Here is a 19732-nt window from a genome sequence, read left to right as displayed (position 1 = left end):
TTTGCAGCAGTAAGCACAGAGTTCTGGCACAAGTACTGTTTTGGATGAAAATAAGTTAAAACTTTGTTTTTAAACAGTTACTGTCAATATGATTGAAGACAGAGATAGTGAGGCAAAAAGCAATAACGACAGTGTGGTGGAAGTCCATTTCAGGTTTGGGGGTGTACTGCCTGCAATATAGTAGAACAAAAGACATCCAGAATAAAGGCAATGCTCACAGCTGAGGAAAACAGAGATATTGATCTATTGCAAGGATCAAAATTATTTTTTTACACTACATGCACAAAGATCTGTTCGGTGTTGAAAATTAGCAGCACTGTTGATATTTCTGTGTAATGTTCACGAAACAGCTAGCAGAGAGAGAGAAAAAAAAACTTTTTTAACTCCTTGGCAAAAGTTTGTCTTGCGTTTTCTCCTCTTACTGTTGAAGAGAAGAGGAACTGCGGATTTGAGTTTAAATGTTGACCTTTTCTTTTTGTCTTCTTCATATCTGGTCAGTAGTTTTTGTGAACATACAATTCAACTAAATAGTAATAGTTTTGGAGTTCAGGGCAGCATACAAATTGGATAAAAGTTTGGAAATGACTTGCCAACTTATCTCCCACAAGAAAATTGCCTTCATGCATGCATACACTTGGAATTTCTTGCCCCTGAATGTTTAGTGAGGACTAGGGTTCTGTCACCTATACACCAACTGGTCTGTAATGGCACATACAGCAGTACGGTCCCTGTGAAAGCTGTTAGAGGACAAGCCAAAGAAGAGTGAATTTATCTGCTGAGATCATGTATCTGGAAATTTCAGATTCCACCAGTTCAGATTTCACTTTCATGGTCACTGTTATGCTAACACTACAACTGCTTATCCTTCTGGATTACGAAATAGAGAATGATTCACCACATTCTTCCTCATAAAAGTCTAAAATTCGTGCTCAAAAGTATAAATAATATCGAAAGGAATTACTCTTCCGGCAGAAAGGAGCGAATGTGTTTCTTCAGCCTGTTTGACTGCTTACGCATCAAGAAAAGATTTCAAAACTGCTGCAGATGTGCTACAGATAAATGCTTGCCACTCTCTAACAAGATTCCATGTATACACTCTTCATTTGGATAATGTTTGAATGTTTGGACCCTTCGCATGAGCTAAAATCTGCTTATTTTTTTAAGAATTTACCTGATAATAGAACATACTGCTTTGACATTCCCAGAAAGATTGTTCTTACAGAAGACAATGGAAGACTTTGCACTCATTTATCTGAATGATAACGCTGTTTAAGGGAAGGACATTTCTTATGATGAGGTGAAACAAACGGTTTTCTGAAAGACTCAAATGTAGATCCAACAGATTTTTCATAAGACTATTTTTAGACTGCAAGTTTTAAACTTTAGTAATGAGTAAAGGAATCAGAACCTGACACTTCCAGTGGCTGTCCGATTTAAGATGTGTTTCCATGTGACTATCAGGTCACTATCACCATGAAGATGACTTTCACTTAAACTCCCATTTAGCAGTTTATTAATTTAGGTGTATATATGTATCTAAATGAACACATGCAGTGCCAGTAAAAACTTCCAAACATTCTGGAGTAACGTTTTAGTCACAATTTATCAAGGACCTTCTGCTTTCTCCCGCACTTTATCACAGACAATACTCATAGACATTACCTATCATTTATGGCAAACATGTTTAATATGATTTTCAAACCTTGGTTGACCTTGTACTTGGGCCACTGGTTATATACAGTTGTATATAAATATATATATTTGCAAACAGAATGTCTTCTTCAGTATCACGGCATTCCTAATACAAAATAAGATAACTTTTTGTCTTCTAAACTAGTATTGTCTGTGAGCATGTCAATTTTTTTATCTAGACAATTAAAAAAATTACGTCATTAAAAACTTGATTTTTATTTCAGTTTTTAGTATCTTTTGATCAAGGTGTTCTGAATGACGTTATTAGGTAAGCCATTGCGTTCTTACGTAACAACATAAAAAGGAAAAAGTCTCCAAAAGGAAAATTAATGCCCACTAAGTAACTTAAATAAACAATCTCTTTAGCAAGCAGCATGGCTGTCTGCGCATGTTACTTTGTTGAAACCATATTTATGTTGTAAATTTGGAATTTTATTAATGTGTAGTACTAATAATTAGAAATTTCCTAATTGGCATAAACTCTTCTGTATTTTCTGATCCTGTTAGCTAAAAATTCCAGATTTTGTCAGAGAGAAAAGGTTCTACTGTGCTAAACTGCTTTCCTTTATAGTTGCCAAGAAAATGGCCTTTATTAAGGGAATAGATTAGATGCCCAAATGTGAAGTACACTGGAGAAATACTTCATAAAACAAGTATTTTTCAAGCCCTTAGGAACTAACATTTTTTATTTGCATTTCACCATGCTAATTATTGTATAAAGATACACATATATAAGTGTATTCCTTAGGTGATTAAACTCAGCTAATTTTATGAAGTTTCATTCTATTCATTATACAGGACAGGTAATTAATGCTGGAAATGTTATTATTGTAAGAAAGATTGTGTAACTGTTCAGCTACCAACATATTGCAGATGTACTGTAGGTGTCATTATTTGAAGGCAGCTTGATGACTGCACTGAAGTATTCTTTAAGAAATTAGAGATAAATTCTTTTTTTTCATGGAAACTCATCTCTGGCTATCGTACTAGAATATTCACAATGTATTTTGAATATTTAGCAGGGAGGATCTTCAAAACTAGTTCCCTGAAAGTAGTTCCTTCATTACTTTTCAAGCTTGCTTGTGATGATTGATGATTGTGATGACTGGAGTACTGCGTACAGTTCTGGTGTCCTCAACATAAAAAGGACATGGAGCTGTTGGAGCGAGTCCAGAGGAAGGCCATGAGGATGATAAGAGGGCTGGAGCACCTCCCATATGAAGACAGGCTGAGAGAGTTGGGGCTGTTCAGCCTGGAAAAGAGAAGGCTGCGTGGAGACCTCATAGCAGCCTTCCAGTATCTGAAGGGGGCCTACAAGGATGCTGGGGAGGGACTCTTCCTTAGGGACTGTAGTGGTAGGACAAGGGGTAATGGGTTCAAACTTAAACAGGGGAAGTTTAGATTAGATATAAGGAAGAAGTTCTTTACAGTGAGGGTGGCGAAGCACTGGAATGGGTTGCCCAGGGAGGTTGTGGATGCTCCATCCCTGGCGGTGTTCAAGGCCAGGTTGGACAGAGCCTTGGGCCACATGGTTTAGGGCGAGGTGTCCCTGCCCATGGCAGGGGGGTTGGAACTAGATGATCTTAAGGTCCTTTCCAACCCTTACTATCCTATGATTCTATGATTCACAGTATGGAACCTTTTTAAATTATCTTCATTTGTCCCTGTCAGTTCTACTCACTCTCAGCATCCAGTTTTACTGATTTATATGAACAACCTCAGTTTCATTAGTCATAATGAAATTAATGGCAAGTTACATCACTTTTCCCTGACTGTGTTTTCCAAAGCAGAACAATACAACTGCATTGGAATGTATTAAATGTTAACAGACACAAAATCCTGTGTTAAAGTTAATTTATGTTGAGCTGTGGAGTGATACATGCTGACAAAACCAGAAAAATACAAAATTGAGGCTGACAGTCTGTTCTTGCCTGATTGTGTAGATTTGTTGCAGCACATGCAGTATGTAACTTCATGCTGTGATTTGAGACCTAAGAAACAATCAGCACAATAGAAAACAGTCAGAACAGTCTGTCCGCCACTGCATCAATTTTTATTGTCCTTTTGGGATATCTTTAAAGATCTAAGATACATTCAGTAATGTATTTTAACTCAGCAATTTTAAGAAAAGTATTATATCAATTCCAGAGTTCATAGAAGTAAAATAAATGCATACAGATTATGTATAAAAGCATGTTTTTCAATCCTATTTTAGATTTTAAAAACATTACATAAGGTTATATCTTGACAATGGCTTAAAATATGTTTTGGCAAATACACATGTGATTCTATTAGGTATTGCTGCACATCTGGAAGGTTAGTTGCATGAACCCTCTTCTCACCTTCCATGAGTGTCCAGTCTCCTCTTCTTTGTGAAGGTTAAATTCTTCCTGACAAAATGCAGTGCTTGGACTTCTGCTGATCACTGCAAAGCCTTTAATGGCAAATGGTATTCCCAGAGCGGTCTTGAACACTCATGTACAAATGTACTCAGGCACAATTAGATGAGAAGTCTGCATGAGCTTAAGGTTATAAAATAGATACTATATTTGCTATTATGCTGCCATATCCTAGCTTCTCCTGTCCTACTTGGTTTTCCCTCATTGGCATTGAAAGTAGAAATAACATTGTTTTCACTATACTTGCGCTATATGTATTACTCATGTGTAAACAGACTGGCTGATGACTGTGTTCAGAATCATGTTGGAAAAGACCCTTCAGATCATCAAGTCCAACTGTTAACCTAACGCTACCAAGTCCCCCACTAAACTGTGTCCCTAAGCACCACATCTTCATGCCTTCTAAATATCTCAAGGAATGGTGGCTCAACCACTTCCATGAGCAGCCTGTTCCAGTGCTTGACAACCTTTTCAGTGAAGAAACTTTTCCTAATATCCAATCTAAACCTCCTGTGGCACAACTTGAGGCCATTTCCTCCTGTTACTTGGGAGACCAACGCCCACCTCACTACAACCTCCTTTCAGGTAGCTGTAGAGAGCGATAAGGTCCCCCCTCAGCCTTCTCTACTCCAGACTAAGTACCCCCAGTTCCCTCAGCTGTTCCTCATCAGACTTGTGCTCCAGGCCCTTCACCAGCTCTGTTGCCCTTCTCTGGACCTGCTCCAGCACCTCAATGTCTCTCTTGTAGTGAGGGGCCCAGAACTGAACACAGGATTCAAGGTGCAGCCTCACCAGCTCTAGATCTTTAGATAAAATTTCTACATATTAATATAATGTTAATGTTAGTTCGATAGCTGTAGAATTGTTGTGGATGAAAAAAGGCAAAACTAGTGTACAAAGTTTTTTCTCAGCTGAATAAGATAGACATTCAAAATACAATTAAAGTATCTGAGAAGTAAGAAACAGTTGAAAGATCAGTGCTGAAGCACCTTAATTATTTTGTTTGAATGTTGTATTTCAGACTTTTTAATGCTGTGGAAATACCGTAATGGTGTCTAAGTCACATTACTCGATAATGTCTATTGTTGATGCTGTTTTTCAGATTGCTTTTCTAATACAAGCCTAAGTATATCTTCATTTCTTCAATATGTTGTAGACTAATCTGACTTTCCTACCACCGTGTGAAGCTGAGTCATTTCTTATGGAAGTCCTTACAGACTTCTTGAATCTCCTCTTTCTGAAATAACAGCTTTCAAACTGCCTTTCTCAATACAGTGTGAAGTAGGCTTTGGACCACTATTAAACGCTCAGGTCTTCTGCAGATAAATTTGACAATCAGGATCTGTGGTGTGTTTTGGGATACATGCAGGCTTGTCATTGAAGTGGCTTGTACGTTCATATTTTTAGCAGCTCACTGCACAGCTAAGTTATTACAGATGTGCATGAAGCAAGCAAAATGCAATGTTTGATGCCAACAATTTCATTTTATTCTTTTTTTTTTTTTTTTAGGGAACAAAAAAAAAAAGGAAAAAAAGACCAAAAGTAGTTCTAGAGGAAATATAATGTGTCACAGAATGATATTCCAGGGCTGTAAAGAGTTTTAATAAACATGTTAATATTTTATGTTATCACATGTTCATCAATTTATGTGTGCTATACAGATATATCTATGTATATATGTGTACTTTTTTCTTGTTTCACTTTTTCAATTTCATGCTTTTGTCTGCTCTTCTTTCAAAATATGTTATACTTCACATGATCACTCACCTTCTGTCCTACCTAGCTCTTTCGCACAGCTAGCTGCCCTCTCATGGCATAATCTGTAGTGTGTTGAAGTCTACAGAAATTTTTTCATTCTGTTTAGTGCTATCCTGTCAAGCCCATATTCCAAGATCCTGGGCACACAACTTCACAAGACTATGCAACAATTCTAGCCCTATTGGATGAATCTCAGTTTTCCAGTCTTCACTTACCATTTTGAAGAAGACTGGGTAAGGAGAATGAGTATGAACTGACTCAGTTAGAAAAATAAATATGCAGTTCTTCGTGAAAAATAACCTGTACTCCTAAAGTAGAGAACTTTAAATACTGTAACAATATCGTAAAAAGGCAGTGGGTGTATTTCTGGGAGTTAAAAAGTTCTGCCCCACATATGTTTGTTGAAGTGCATGAACAGTCTGTCAGGTATAACACCTCATGATCTATGGTATATTTGGGGTTTATTGCCTGTTACTTTTTGTGTGTTTTGGTGAACAGGTATGTGTTTAAGTTCTTGCTGAGTACTGAACAGTTATACACCACGAGTTTTACAACAAAATCCAAAACTTCCCATAGCGATTTTCTTCCATTTTTAGATTGATTGTATAGCTAAAATCCTATTTTTGTAAGCAAGTTTTTGTCTTATGGAAGTATTTATTTGGCTCTTTTGTATTCATTTGATTCAATTTTATGTACTAAAAATGTATCTATTCTATTCTGTTTGCTGCTAAGTTCATAGAAACTTACAAGTTGTTGTACTGAATCATGGTTTAAGTAGTCATTGTTCTCTTCTCACCATCAAACAATGTAAAATTCTTAGTGCATGACAGAAGTAACATGTCGTTAGGCATTTATTAGATGTTCTCCTTCTTCCAATCTTCTAGTCTTTTTGACTTGTAATCTTTCAAATTGATAAATTTGTGATTCCTCCTTTCTGAAAGGGCAAAAAGCACAATCCTATTGTTCTTCAGCTTAGGACTTCTGTTTTGAACATTTTCCCTCTGTGGCAGAATAAGTATAGGCCTCTGTCACAGATGTCATCCTTTGTCTCAGCAAGTATTTGCAGACCATTGAGCAGCCTTTGCAAAGTCAGTATTTATTAATCAGAAGAATACGGTAGCTAGAGTCCTTAGGCGAGAAGGACAAAGCGAAATTTGCAAAAGGATATGTTCCCACATCGTTTGGGATTGCTTTCTGTCATTTTCCAAAGAGGCACTCTCTTCGCTGATCCCACAGTTGAAAAGGCTAAACCGCTAAGTTCCCTTGCTGTGAAAACATCTTCTTTTGTTTCTACCTTCCCTCTTACAATCCCATGTGACTAAAAACTGACCAGAAGTTTGCTTTCTTGACAGTCAGAATCTCAACATCCTGATTTTAATTTCTTCTGTGAAATTTGGACTTGCCAAACCCAAACTCATTCACCAGAAGTTTGGAATAATAAGATTGTTTATAAGATTGTTAATTGATACTGTATTATTATGTATATATTATATATGTAAAATATATTCATATTATTATCTAATAGCTTGTAATTCTGTATTAATAAGTATACTTAAAAAGTGCTATAAAGTGAGTTTTCTAGCTCCTGCCAGTTTGTTGTTGAGCTGTTCCAGTAAAACATGGAACATCTGGTCTCTGTGTGATATTCTGCATTTCGTGATTCTCTATAGCTCCTGAAGTGCTCCAAGATCCAGCTTTTTCAAAGCATTCACAGAACTTCATAAGCAATGTATACTCAGTTCTCCAAAGAATACCAGGTTTCAAAATAGATTGTTTCTTTCCTACCTCTCTAGATTAATACACTGCATGTACCATACATCATTCAGGGTTACAGCCTTTATTTTTCTATCATTTTCACTATCATCACTAGTGACTGTCCTCTCTGAATGCTACTAAGCTCCTGCATGTGATAGTAACTTGGAGTGACAGCTTTCATAGGTTAGGTACATGTAGTTTAAATAAGCTCAAACCTCATTATCTGTTTTGAGAAGATCTCATTTAAATTTATTGTGTATCTCATTTCTTCTTTAGGGCTTCAGGTAATTTTTGGTGTCTTTGTTACCTTACACAAAAAATGTTTCCATCTTTGGACTGGAAATGGAAGCGGTCATCTTTAAGAGTCTATAGCACTTCTTCTCAATACTCTCCTGATGCAAAAAAAAAAAAAAAAAAAAAGAATTATTTATATATCACTTTTCCTCAAAGTCAGTTATCACAGAAGAGCAATCAGATTGACCAGGCTTGTTTTGCACATGGTAGATCTGTGCTGGCTGTTCTCAGTCGTCTTTGTGTCCTTCAGATGTGGCTCCATGATTTTCTTGGGATTTGAAATTTAGGCTTACTGTCCTCCATTTGCAATCAGGCTGTGTCTGTGGCAATGATGGAAATTACTCCTATGTAAAATAATGCAAAGAAAACAAGTAATGTTTTAGTGTCCTCAGGCAAGTGAAAATAGAGATGTTGTTAACAGCTTAGTCCACAGGGCCTGTTTTGTCTTGACCATGGGTTTAAACCAGCAATTATTATGACTTTTGCAAGCCATCTCTGAAATGGGTGGGTTTTAATGTTTTTATAAGAGCTCCACAGTCAGGACAGAACCAAATATACTGCATGCCATTCAGTTTCCAGTAGTAGCATCTTTTTGCATCCTTGTATGGAAGATTTGGGGGTTTTTGTTGTGTTGGTTTGGTTTTTGCTGTTGGTATGCATTCAGCAAAAGATGATGCTGAAATGGCTGAAATGTCCTTTCTTCTGAAGTGACAGAGTTTATTTAGAACACAGATATATTTAACATTAATTCATTGTTGTCAGTGTTGCATTTTTTTCTTAAGAGTCCTGTATAAAATATAACAAATCACTTTGTATGATTTTTTCCATATTTAGCCTTGTTCTTAGTGTGGACTTCTGGAGAAACAGCTGTTAAACACTTGTTACATTACAGATGATTTTGAAAGATTACTCTTTTCTGCTCTTTCAATTTCATTTCTAGTTTATGGCAGAGTTTTGTTTACATTGTAGGACAACAGATAGGTTTTTTTAATAACCTTTCATACAAATATACAGGTTTGTTTATGGTTTTAGTCTGGCCAAGTAAGCAAGATAAAGAAGTAAAGCAAGCACTAAGATTAATCCTACTTGGGAAATCATAGCCCTCTAATTGCCCTGTGTTTCATGGGGTTTGAACTGGGATAAAAGTTGATTTACCATCGCCCTTTTTCTATATACCAGCTTATAAAGTTGGCATTGAGTACAGAAGTGTACACTTGTACCAACTTAAGAGTAACCATATGCCACAACCAGACCTTAGCTAGGTAACTATATACCAACTACTTTTATTCCTCTTAAAGAAAAGAAGAAAAAAAAAACTGTATTAAGTATGTTTTATATAAAAAATATAAAACTTTTCCTGCATAAAAGCAGTCTCTGCCATCTTCCCTCTCACAGGCATTCATTTTTTTCAGTTCCTTGGGATTTTTCTTACCTCCAGAGATTTTTTTTTAGTCTTCTTTAGGTAACCAATACTTTAAATAATGAGATTTTATTTTAAAAAAGGAAAACAAATACTTTGGTTTACAATGTATGTGTTACCTCTTTCAAGCAGATTTTTAGTCAGAATTACAGTAGCATTACGACTTGAGTAGTTTGCCACTGTGCTTCCAAATAAAGGTCAAAATATTCATCCAGAGAGAAGGGATTTAACCAGAATTCCTAAACTCTTGGAGAAAACGGGTTTGCTCAAGGGATACAGTCTGTATCCTTTTCATTTCCTTAAAGCATCTTATTAGATTGGTTTCCCAGTGTGGTCATGCCCCTATATCTTTCTGCATTTTATTGCAGTCCCGTACTTCATTCTCAAGAAATGTTGCCCATAGCCACTTATGCACAAAGGTATAACAATAAAATTATCACAGGAGACCTCAAGCAGCCTGAGGCAGGTGAAGACAATAGAAAAAACAAAATACACGAAGTATGTTAAAATACAGGCTTGCCATCCACAGAGATGATACCACATTCCATTGGGAAAATTTTTCAGGCTGGGCAACTTCTTTTTTAACCTTCTTTAGAATTTACAAAAGCATAAGTCTTTACCTATTTACATACCTTTCTGGTTACTGTGTTTTGTGAGCACTTGCTATAAATATTAAAATATCACTACTGTAAAATATTAAAAACCATAACACTAACCAATCTCGCTTTTGCATCACTGCCATACCATGGGGAAAAGGACTTAATTGCTTCCCTGTTTACTTATTACATGGATGTATGTACTGTCAGGGAAACTAGTTAGGGAATTAAGATTGACATTTGATTATGAGAACAGTGAAGTTCATGGTTACCTCCTCTGTTATGTATTTACTTTTATTACAAGGGAACTACTTTTACAGTTAAAACCAGGAAGTGCTTGATTATAAATGGGATTAGCCGAGTTCCCTGGTATAAAGGCAGTTCTTGTACAAATTCTGTCTTTCTTGCTTTGCTATTTCATTGTGACACTGAAACGTAGCTGTTATGTCATCATTATAAAAAAAAAATACATGTCATTTTACCATCAGCTGGACATGCAAAAGCCTGACTGGGATTAGACTTTTGCCTAGGAGACCAGCACAGAAATTTTGGAATAATAATACCTATATTTGTAGCTTTATTTGGTAGCAGATGAACTACAGTGTGGGATGCATAATTTATATCAGTATATGATGAACAACCATTTATTTAGTCATCAAAATACCCTTTTAAATTTGAAGCAGAAGTAGATGAATTGTATAAAAAGTTGTATCATGCAGTGAGTTTTATACAAATGTTTTTCATTTAAGGCAGAAGCAACATCAGTTGTGAGCTATGATTCCTCTGCTGGATGAGCAAAGTAACAGAGAACTAAACAGTGATTTCTTCAACCACTGTCTGTAGTTGCCGCAGCAAAACATCTTTTGACATGTGGAAATGGGATTAGGCCTATTCTGTGTCTCTGCAAGTAACAGATTAGCTAAATTGCAAGACCTCGTGTAATTTGCATAGCAGATAACCATCAACCTCATCAAGGCAGGGGGTAAAAACACATTCTATCTGTTAGTATCATGCAGGCAAAATTATCAAGCTTTTGCTTATGTCACCAAGATTTGCTCTGAAGAAACAAATTCTGTTTCCCTAATTCAGGGAAAAACACTGAAGTCACTTAAAAGTTTTCTGAAAATAAGTTTTTATAGGTGTGCCCTTGTAAAGAAACGCTTTTTCTATGGATAAACAATATATATGTTAAGTAAATATTCAATATTTAATATGTTGTATATTTTAGAGAATATTTAACACATGTAAGTCATTGTTTTAATTTCTAAATATAATACATTAAAATCAGTTGGCAGTATAAGGTCCATACTCAACTATATATTTTGCAATTGACAGGTGTTTGTGTCTAATGTGGGCTAATTTATAAATCCTTTTCCACAAATCTCTAGAAGATGAGTATCAGACTGATTTTGGTGACTGGCAAAGGTTCAGTGCATTCAAATGTTTATAATTTATCCATATTATTTGCATTAATCTCTTTTGTTTCTAATTCAATAGAATAATGTAAATGAAAGATAGCAAAAACCATTTAAATTGGCTTCTTCGGTCTTTCTAGTGTAACATTTTCTTTTCAGCCTCTCCAGAGTTTTGTCCACTCTTATTTTGAATATCTCAAGCAGATGAGAATACCTCCATAATTCCACTAACAAAAGGAGAATATTTCACAGTCCACTAAGATGAATTGTTACAGAATTTTCTTACTATCTAAATATATAATTTTCTTAGGTAATTTTATTTTTATTACACCCACTTACTGCTATTTTAACTTCCATAAACTTCCTCGCAGGTTGTGGGGTTTGGGGTTTTTTTGTACATTAGGCACTTCAGAAGCTAGTAGATGGCTATCAAAACCACCTTAATAGCTTTTGGCTGTGTAAGTAAAAGATAATGGAAAGCTCCATAAGAAGACTATTACTTGGCAATACTTAGTTGACTGATTGATTTCTAGTCTGTGTAAAAAGCTTAGAGAGGTTGGAAATTTTAAATTCTAATTCTTGCACATTTAAATGCTTTTGACAGTAATGAAAAAAGAACGTAATAAACAAATGCTGGAATGTTTTTTAAATGAATGCATATATATGTGTAATGTCCTGGTGTCAGCGTGATGTCAATCATAATCAATTTTTAAAAACATTTCTATTCTGTTCTTACTGAGGCTGACCAAATGCAGTGTCTTTTACATAGGCAGTATGTTAGGTGATGATAGGAGAAAAACAGCAATACAGTTAAATCTCACAGAGGTTTATTTTCAGTAAAATTGAGCTAGGGTTATTGGTTAAGGAAGTACTCTATTGTATATTAGGTGCATGTCAGTAAAAAATGTGTTTAACTGGAGGTAATTCTGCGTAATATACTAGATTTCCTAGACTAGATTGGTAGATTTATGCAAAACCTGGAGTATTTGTTTCCAGATTTAAAAATACATTAAAATTAAGAGCGAGCCAAATATTGGTTTTTCAAAGACATCATAGAATCATAGGATCACAGACTGGTTTGTGTTGAAAGGGACATTAAAGCTCATCAGTTCAAGCCCTCTGCCATGGGCAGGGACATCTTCCAGGTTGCTTCAAGCCCCGTCCAATCTGGCCTTGAACGCTGCCAGGGATGGGGCAGCCACAGCTCTTTCAGCAACCTGTGCCAGTGCCTCACCACCCTCACAGTGAAGAATCTCCCAAAACAATCCTGCAAAGTAAATACAACAATCTCATCTCCCTCTGATTTTGTTAGAGGTAAGAGCTCAGTGCCTGCCTCAATCAGGTCCAGAGATCATTTAACCATGACAACATTCATGTTGCAAAATTGGTTTCAGAGTTAAACGGAGACCTTTTCTCTCTGACTAGGACTGTCCTTTCTGCCTGTAGTAACAGATGTATTTAGCTATGACTGTTTAGCTTAATCAGTTTAAAATAAAATGAGGCTAAATTACTATTTGTTTTTAATGGTAGCGCACTAAGGACCACCTCCTCCAGCTGGTCATCCAAAAGATGTTACTTCTGCCTACAAACCTGGTCCTGCATATGTCCTTTCACCCTCTTGGCTACAACAAAGTACCATTACAACTAGAAAACATTTTTGCTTAATACAGCTCAAGGCTGTGGAGGTGATTTTCCAATTCCAGTTGGAGACATTACACTTTATCTGCTCCTATGTAAGAGCTGTACATCAGTTGATTTCCATTCCACCAACCTAGCTCTGGAAAAAGAAATAGGAAAACTTGCTTTTGCCAAAATAAATGGGAATGTAAAAAAGGAGAGAAAAGAATTGGATGCATTGTTAAATATTCACATACAGAGAGGTTCATATGTTAAAGCCAGCATCTTTAAAATATATAGTGGCTTCTATTGTACCCACCTCAGCTTTCAATGCGTTATGTTCTTCTGTTTGGTCACTCAGTAGATTTTTAAGCGTGGTTGCCATTAGTGTTGAAACACACCTTTGGCTGTTCTTCACTGCTGATTGTGCTACATCTTCCCAAGTCTTAGGAGCCAAACTTAGTTTGTAAGGCTTTACTGTATGTTTCCTTGTTAAATTACTGCCAAGCTTTCTGAGAATAGCGATGTATTATGATTATTGTGGGCAAATGCAGAGAGGAAGAAAAGCTGCTGAGCAATGCAAACATTTTCTTAGATGAAACTTGTGGTTTAAACTATTTTGCTCATACAAGCAGAAGAACTGTGTGTACTCAAGTCTTCTAAAAGAACTCAAGGATGAAATAGCCAAGCTCCTAACTGCACTACATAATCCTTCACTTAAAACTGCTTGACTACCACAGGATTGCCTGTCCAAAGTACTTCAAAAAAAGTTTTAGGGAAGATCAGAAAAATATTAACTGCTAAATCTGATGTCTTGCATAAGGCAGATTAGTAATAATATGGAATACGATTAGTGAGCACATGAATAACTAAGACATATCCAGGAAGAGCTGACACAGCTTTTGCTAAAGAGGTTGTGCTTCACAATCATATCAGACACAGTACTCTGAAAAAGTCAGGAAGGAATAAGGAAGACCTGGCTGATACAGCCTGTTGGGATTTCCAGAAGGCATTTGCAAAGGAACTAAGCAGTCATGAAAGGGGAAGTCCTGGATCAAGTTTTAGGTCAGGTTCAAAACAAATGAGGGAAGGTGGTTTTTGAAAGAGAAGGTAGCTGAACCAAGGGGCTCCTTGCTGGAGGACATTGTGGATCCTAAAAGATTTTGTGGGCTACAGGACTAATTACATGAACTTGCAGAAGTAGAGAGGCATAAAACCTGGTTCAGAAAGTCCCTGTCTGCAATTTTTTTGTGTGAGGAAAATGTTGTGGGAAAGTATTGTTACATTTTCACGTGTCCTCCTGGCCTATATTTCCCACTGTTGGATCCTGATAGAAGCTGAATAGTGTATCTTTTCTCTGATCAAGAGTGTTCTTTTGAGGGTGCAGTTGCAGACATTGAATTTTTCTGGACATATGGTCATTGGTGCTTTAAAATGGCATACCCTTTATATGTTTGGTAATTGAACTCTTGCAATATATGACAACAGTGTAACATTGTACATTCTTCTCAAAATACTTGGTTTTCCAGAAAGAAGTCTGCTAATCTGAGGACAAAGAATTGCAAAGTACAAAACAATTATGTTAGTTTCTACTAGCATATGACAGACTATTGTATGCCATCTATAATGCAGTAATTGCATGCAGTAAATGCAGATTTGTAGTGTAATTTGTAATTAAATTAGAAAAATTATGTCAATTATTCTTATGTATTAGAGAATACCCAGCTATTTAATACTGCTGAACAGAAAATCAAATATATGCATATGTACATATGACACCTGGGGGCTCTGTAGGAATGGTTAGGGTTGAGACAGTGGCGAGGAATGCTGCAAGGGAAAGGCCAGCCAGACAAAAATACTATCCATTCAGCAGTCCCTAATCTAAAGTATACCCCAGCTGTGGTTAGCTTAAGACATACCTGATGCACTGATTAGACACACAGATTAATTAAAGCATGACATTTCATTCAATTGTTTGCAAATACACAATGTGGAACACAGGTGAAGATTTAACAGTTGTCTGAAAATCAGTTGGAAACTTCTGTACTGCAAAATGTGTTCACTTAGAAAACCCTGCTCCCCAAATGTCACACTTGGAATTCTTTGATTTCCATCCCATTTTATATGTATCGTATTGATACGTAACATCCTGAGGTTTTTTTTTTCCACTTCGTATTATTCTTGTAAGTATTGTTACTTGTGCCAAAACACATGGGTTTTGTGTCATGGTATTGTTAAAGTTATGTTCTGGCTTTCCGGATAATTGACAGAATGTAGTCCAAAAACCATACATACACACTTTGATTTATGAAAACTGACTTATGTTTTCCAAATCCCTTTTTCATTCTTTTAATACTTTGAAGAAGTAACACCAGTAACAATTGGCTGGTTAAAATACAGATGTTCAGAAGACAAGCAGTGAAGGCCAGTTTTGCGAAGAGCCTTCATGATCTCTTATTTTGTAATTATTTCGTAATTATTTCAATAATTACTAACTCCCTTTTCTGTTACGTAAAAAGTAAAAACATTTTTATCTTTGTAAAAAACCCATGAAACTTAACTGAGTTTTAATTACAGTCCTACTCTAGAATTAAATGTTTTATCCCCCAAAATGTCAGAATACAGAGAAATGTATCAAACAATGAATTAACATGTTTTAAATTATGTTTTGTTATATAATGGTTTTCTTTGAATATTCTGTTTGAAAAAGTTGTATAAGGCACAATCTTTTACTCTTCCAGTTTGTTTCATATGTGCATGCGAAGATGCCTGCATGAAATTTCATGCTTTAAGGCTTCTTTTTGCCACATTCAGGGCAGCTCCTTGGACTAATGATGCTCAGGTTATACTTTAGTCTTGGGCATTCTGCACACGGTATAACGGCCTTTTTTGGTCTTTCAACAGCATCATCTCCAGCTTTCTCTCTAATCTGAGTCTTGTGAGGGAACTCCCAGAAATTATATCTCGAATTTCCTCTGATGCCTTTACTAAGAGAATTTTTCACCATTGCGGTTTGTCGATCTTTTATGTGACTCCCATAAAAATATCTGAAATTTTGTTTAACCAGCAATATTCTAATGTATTGGCAGGCTTTCAGTATGCCAGCACTAATTCACGTCTATAACATTTTGTGTGGAGTTACAATAATTTATAACTGCTATAGCTTTTGTTATTGTTACATATATGCAGAAAGTTTGTCTCTCTTTCTAAAATTTTTATTAAAGTGATATTTTAAAAGGACTCTATAAAAAAAGTAAAAAGTTTATGTTCTGCTATTCATATATCTATGTATTTGCAAAATTCAGACTTGTTTTTGAGGGATGTACTGGGGAGAACGCAGAAAGTTGGTATTGTCCTACAAAAATCAATGAAACCATGATGCTACTATATAGGTGATTGTAATGTAAGTTCATTATGTCAGTTACAAAATTCAATTATCATTGTCCTTTTTGGTGAACTGTGATAAAAAAAAAAAAAAAAAAAAACCTGTACTACTGCATCTTCCACAGATTCTGAGAATGTGTTTGGCCTCTTTTGGCCAATTTTGGTTGCAGATCAAATCCACCTAAATATTTATAAATTATCAAATTATTCTTACTGCTGTGTGCCATCAGTACAGGTCTTTGCAGAACCACTGCAAGGCCAAGTGGGTTGTTCCTCTCTGCTTCTAAATCTCACTTACACCCTGATTATCTAAGGTTGGCATCTGGGATATCAGGAGCTATCAGGTCTTCATAACTGGTTTTTTTTTTTTCTTTTTCTGACAGAACCTTCTGTAGCATGAACAGAGCTGCCCCACAGCTGCTGAAAAATCATCCCTTTAAAGATACTCACATTATTTGGTCTAAGTCGCTTATTCATCTTTCTTTTCAGCAACCATATTGTAACTAGAGTTAAAAACTGTAAACATCGTTGACTCTATGCAGATGGCTATGACTCTATGCAGAATTCTGCACAGAACCTCGGACTTTTTTCTTAAGCTGCTCATTTCTGTTAATAAATCCTGACTTGACTTAACAGTTTTTGAGCCTGTATTTCCTGGAAAGTGCTCTAGCCCATGGTGACCAGGGTGCTAGTGATTTGTGTCTTTTCTGTCATTCTAGACTAGCCATCTCATGTCAAAACCATCCTAACCTATTCAGGTGCTTTGTGGTTTCTTCTACCTACCATTTTTCAGTCCTTTCAGAACTTCCAGGCCCTCTTTATTTTCCTTTCATAAATGATCAAGTTTTTAATTCCTCTTAGCCTTTTTTTTTTAGGTTTTTTTTTTTTTTAATAGGAAAACTGTGAAGAAAATGTGAAAGTGAGGCATATTGTTATAACATCATCAATATGAACAATGGGAAACAAATGCAATCTTAGAATACAGTTATAAAATGCGTGACGTAAGATACCTGCAGGGTTTTCTAAAACCATTTGTTTTATTGACACAGAGTATGTCCTGTTATTCTACGTGCTGTCTTTGCAATACTATTTTGCTGAAAAAAAATCAGCAAAACTTTGAAGAGACAGCTATTCCACAGTTAAAAATGCAAGATCTTTTACAAGGTACATGGCAACTGCTTCTCAAATATTAAACACAGTTTAATGTATACATAGAACTGAGCTTACCATCTTCGCGAGTTACATAGTTCATGCCGTTAATATCTTTACAGCTCTGATAGCCATTGGACGATACAGCATGACGATAGAGACAGTGGATGTTGGATGGTGCAAAGAAATCACAGACCATGGAGCCACCCAAATTTCACAAAGCAGCAAGTCTCTCAGATATTTAGGGCTGATGAGATGCGATCAGGTAAAGAACATTTGTGTGAACTGGTGCCGCCTTCTGAGTGGTGTGAGTGTGAGTGTTCATGTGTTAGTGTGTCAAGAAGGGAGAGAGATGGGAAGATTTATGTTTTTCTGTACACACAGGTTCATATTCACTACTGTGGTAACTCTTTTAGTGTATTGTGTTCACATATTTAGCTGAAAAAGTATTTAGAGAACTGAAAAGAGCATTATAAATTTTTGCTGACACGGATTTTCAAAATACACCCACAGGCTACACCCACAGCCTGAGGTGCTCACAAAAGTTTTATGTAAAATCTGCCCCCTGAGGGTTTTGAATATTTTTGGCTAAAAGTGATTGGTATGTCATGTCATTACTATGACAGACTACTTTTTTTTTTTTTTAAGAAATAAAAAGAGCAAGAAAAGAATTTAAAAAAAAAAAAAAAGTACTTCAGTGTTACTTCCAGTGTGATTTTCTATACCTCTTTGGTTTTGCTCATATATAAAGGTTTGTAAAGGACAAGGATTTGGATAAAACCATAATGCCAAAGAAGAAAAAAATACTTAATTTTTTAATACGTAGCTTTCCTACTTGGAATATATTAAAAATATTAATATAAGAATATTAAGTATTATAAACTTTTAACACTTTATCATTAGAAAGAAAGACAACAAGGCAGTGATGCTCCGCCTCACACTGTATATAGCCTTCAGGAATCATATCTCTGTTGAGAGAAGAGAGATCAAGAGGCCTGGGAACATGGCAGAAATAGCTAAAAGTCACTGGAGGTTCAGTGTCTCTGATCTCAAATCTTAAAATATACCTGCAAGGATTGTTTCTTTTCCAGCCATCACGAACAAAATGTCCAGCTAGTGGTACCCATCATAAGCACATCTCACAAGCCGGAAAATTTCTGGTTGGATACAAGCTGTGGAAGCACAGTTTTTTAGCCTAAGAAACTTCATGCTCAAAACCATTACCTTGCATCCCTTGCAGTGCTTTCTAGAAGACAGTTACAAACCCCAAAACCAGTTACAGTATTTCAACTAGTAAGGAATAGTAATTTCCAGGCCAGTTGTAAAGTTAGAAATACAATTTTCAAACCCAGCCTTAGACAGATTCCAGTTTGAGGGGGTTTGAGCACTTTGGAAGAATTGCTCTGTCTGTTAAAGCTGACTCCACTTAATCTCATAAACATTAGTGTTTTATAAGAGCCAATAGACAAAAAGAGTGTGAGAGTCTCTTTGATGGGTTGTGCTAAGATTATGTGCTTAGAGAATGTTCAAAGGGTTACTTGACCTTGGGAATTAGAGCTGACCCTGAATCAGCTGATCAATTTTACACATATTTTTATTTTGTGGATTTAGCTAATGTTGAACTATCAACAAGGATCTAAGTGCAATCATTTTATCCTGTCTTCAGCTGCTACAGAAAATCAATGATCTTGATGCTGAAAACAAGTTTTACTACCTCATCAGTTAAACTATATGTATGTACTATAGTCTGTATTTCTCTCATTGCTGGTTAATGCTTTCCTAGTTCATTACAAAGGATTACACACCATCTTTCGTGTTATGAAGGTCAATTGGTAAATGAAAAGAAAAAGAAATATTTTTTGAGAAAGTCAACTGATAAAAGCAAAAAAATGTATTTTTTGAGAAAGCTTCAAGGAAGGTAGAAAAGCAATGTTAGCTGTGTGCCTCCAAGCCTGTGTGTGTGTGTTTGTGCGCATGCATGCGTGTGTGCATGTATATGAATATTCAAAGTATGGTAAGGTAAAACTTGTTAAGAAATGAGTAAATGCTATTGCAGCAAACACTTTAGTAGTAAGACTACCTGTGGGAATTATTTTTTTGCTTGCAAAGCCTAGATGGGAAAAACAGTTCCACAGACAGAATGAAGTAAGTATCCTTGACTTGAGAATTTTTGGCAGCTAGAAGATGCCAGCTCCCTTTTTCCACTGCAAATGAACAGAGAAATTACTGAACAAAATCATGTCTTCAACTGTC

At 36.0% G+C, this 19732-nt stretch overlaps 1 protein-coding gene across 2 annotated transcripts in view; it reads left to right on the top strand.

Moving 5' to 3' along the window:
- FBXL17 (F-box and leucine rich repeat protein 17) overlaps positions 1 to 19732 on the top strand; it is a 271883-nt gene that overhangs the window by 236946 nt on the left and 15205 nt on the right. The window contains exon 8 of one of the 2 annotated variants that reach the window (XM_030471090.1): positions 17602 to 17744. The exons of the other annotated variant lie outside the window; for it this stretch is intronic. Coding sequence (XP_030326950.1) covers positions 17602 to 17744 — 143 coding nt within the window. The remainder of the gene's footprint in view (positions 1 to 17601; positions 17745 to 19732) is intronic. 2 annotated transcript variants of the gene reach the window in all.

This window comes from Strigops habroptila, chromosome Z (genome assembly GCF_004027225.2).
Source record: "Strigops habroptila isolate Jane chromosome Z, bStrHab1.2.pri, whole genome shotgun sequence".
In the NCBI taxonomy this organism is placed as follows: Eukaryota; Metazoa; Chordata; class Aves; order Psittaciformes; family Psittacidae; genus Strigops; species Strigops habroptila.
The sequence above is the reverse complement of the archived record's forward strand: the minus strand, read 5'-3'. Positions and strand labels throughout refer to the sequence as shown.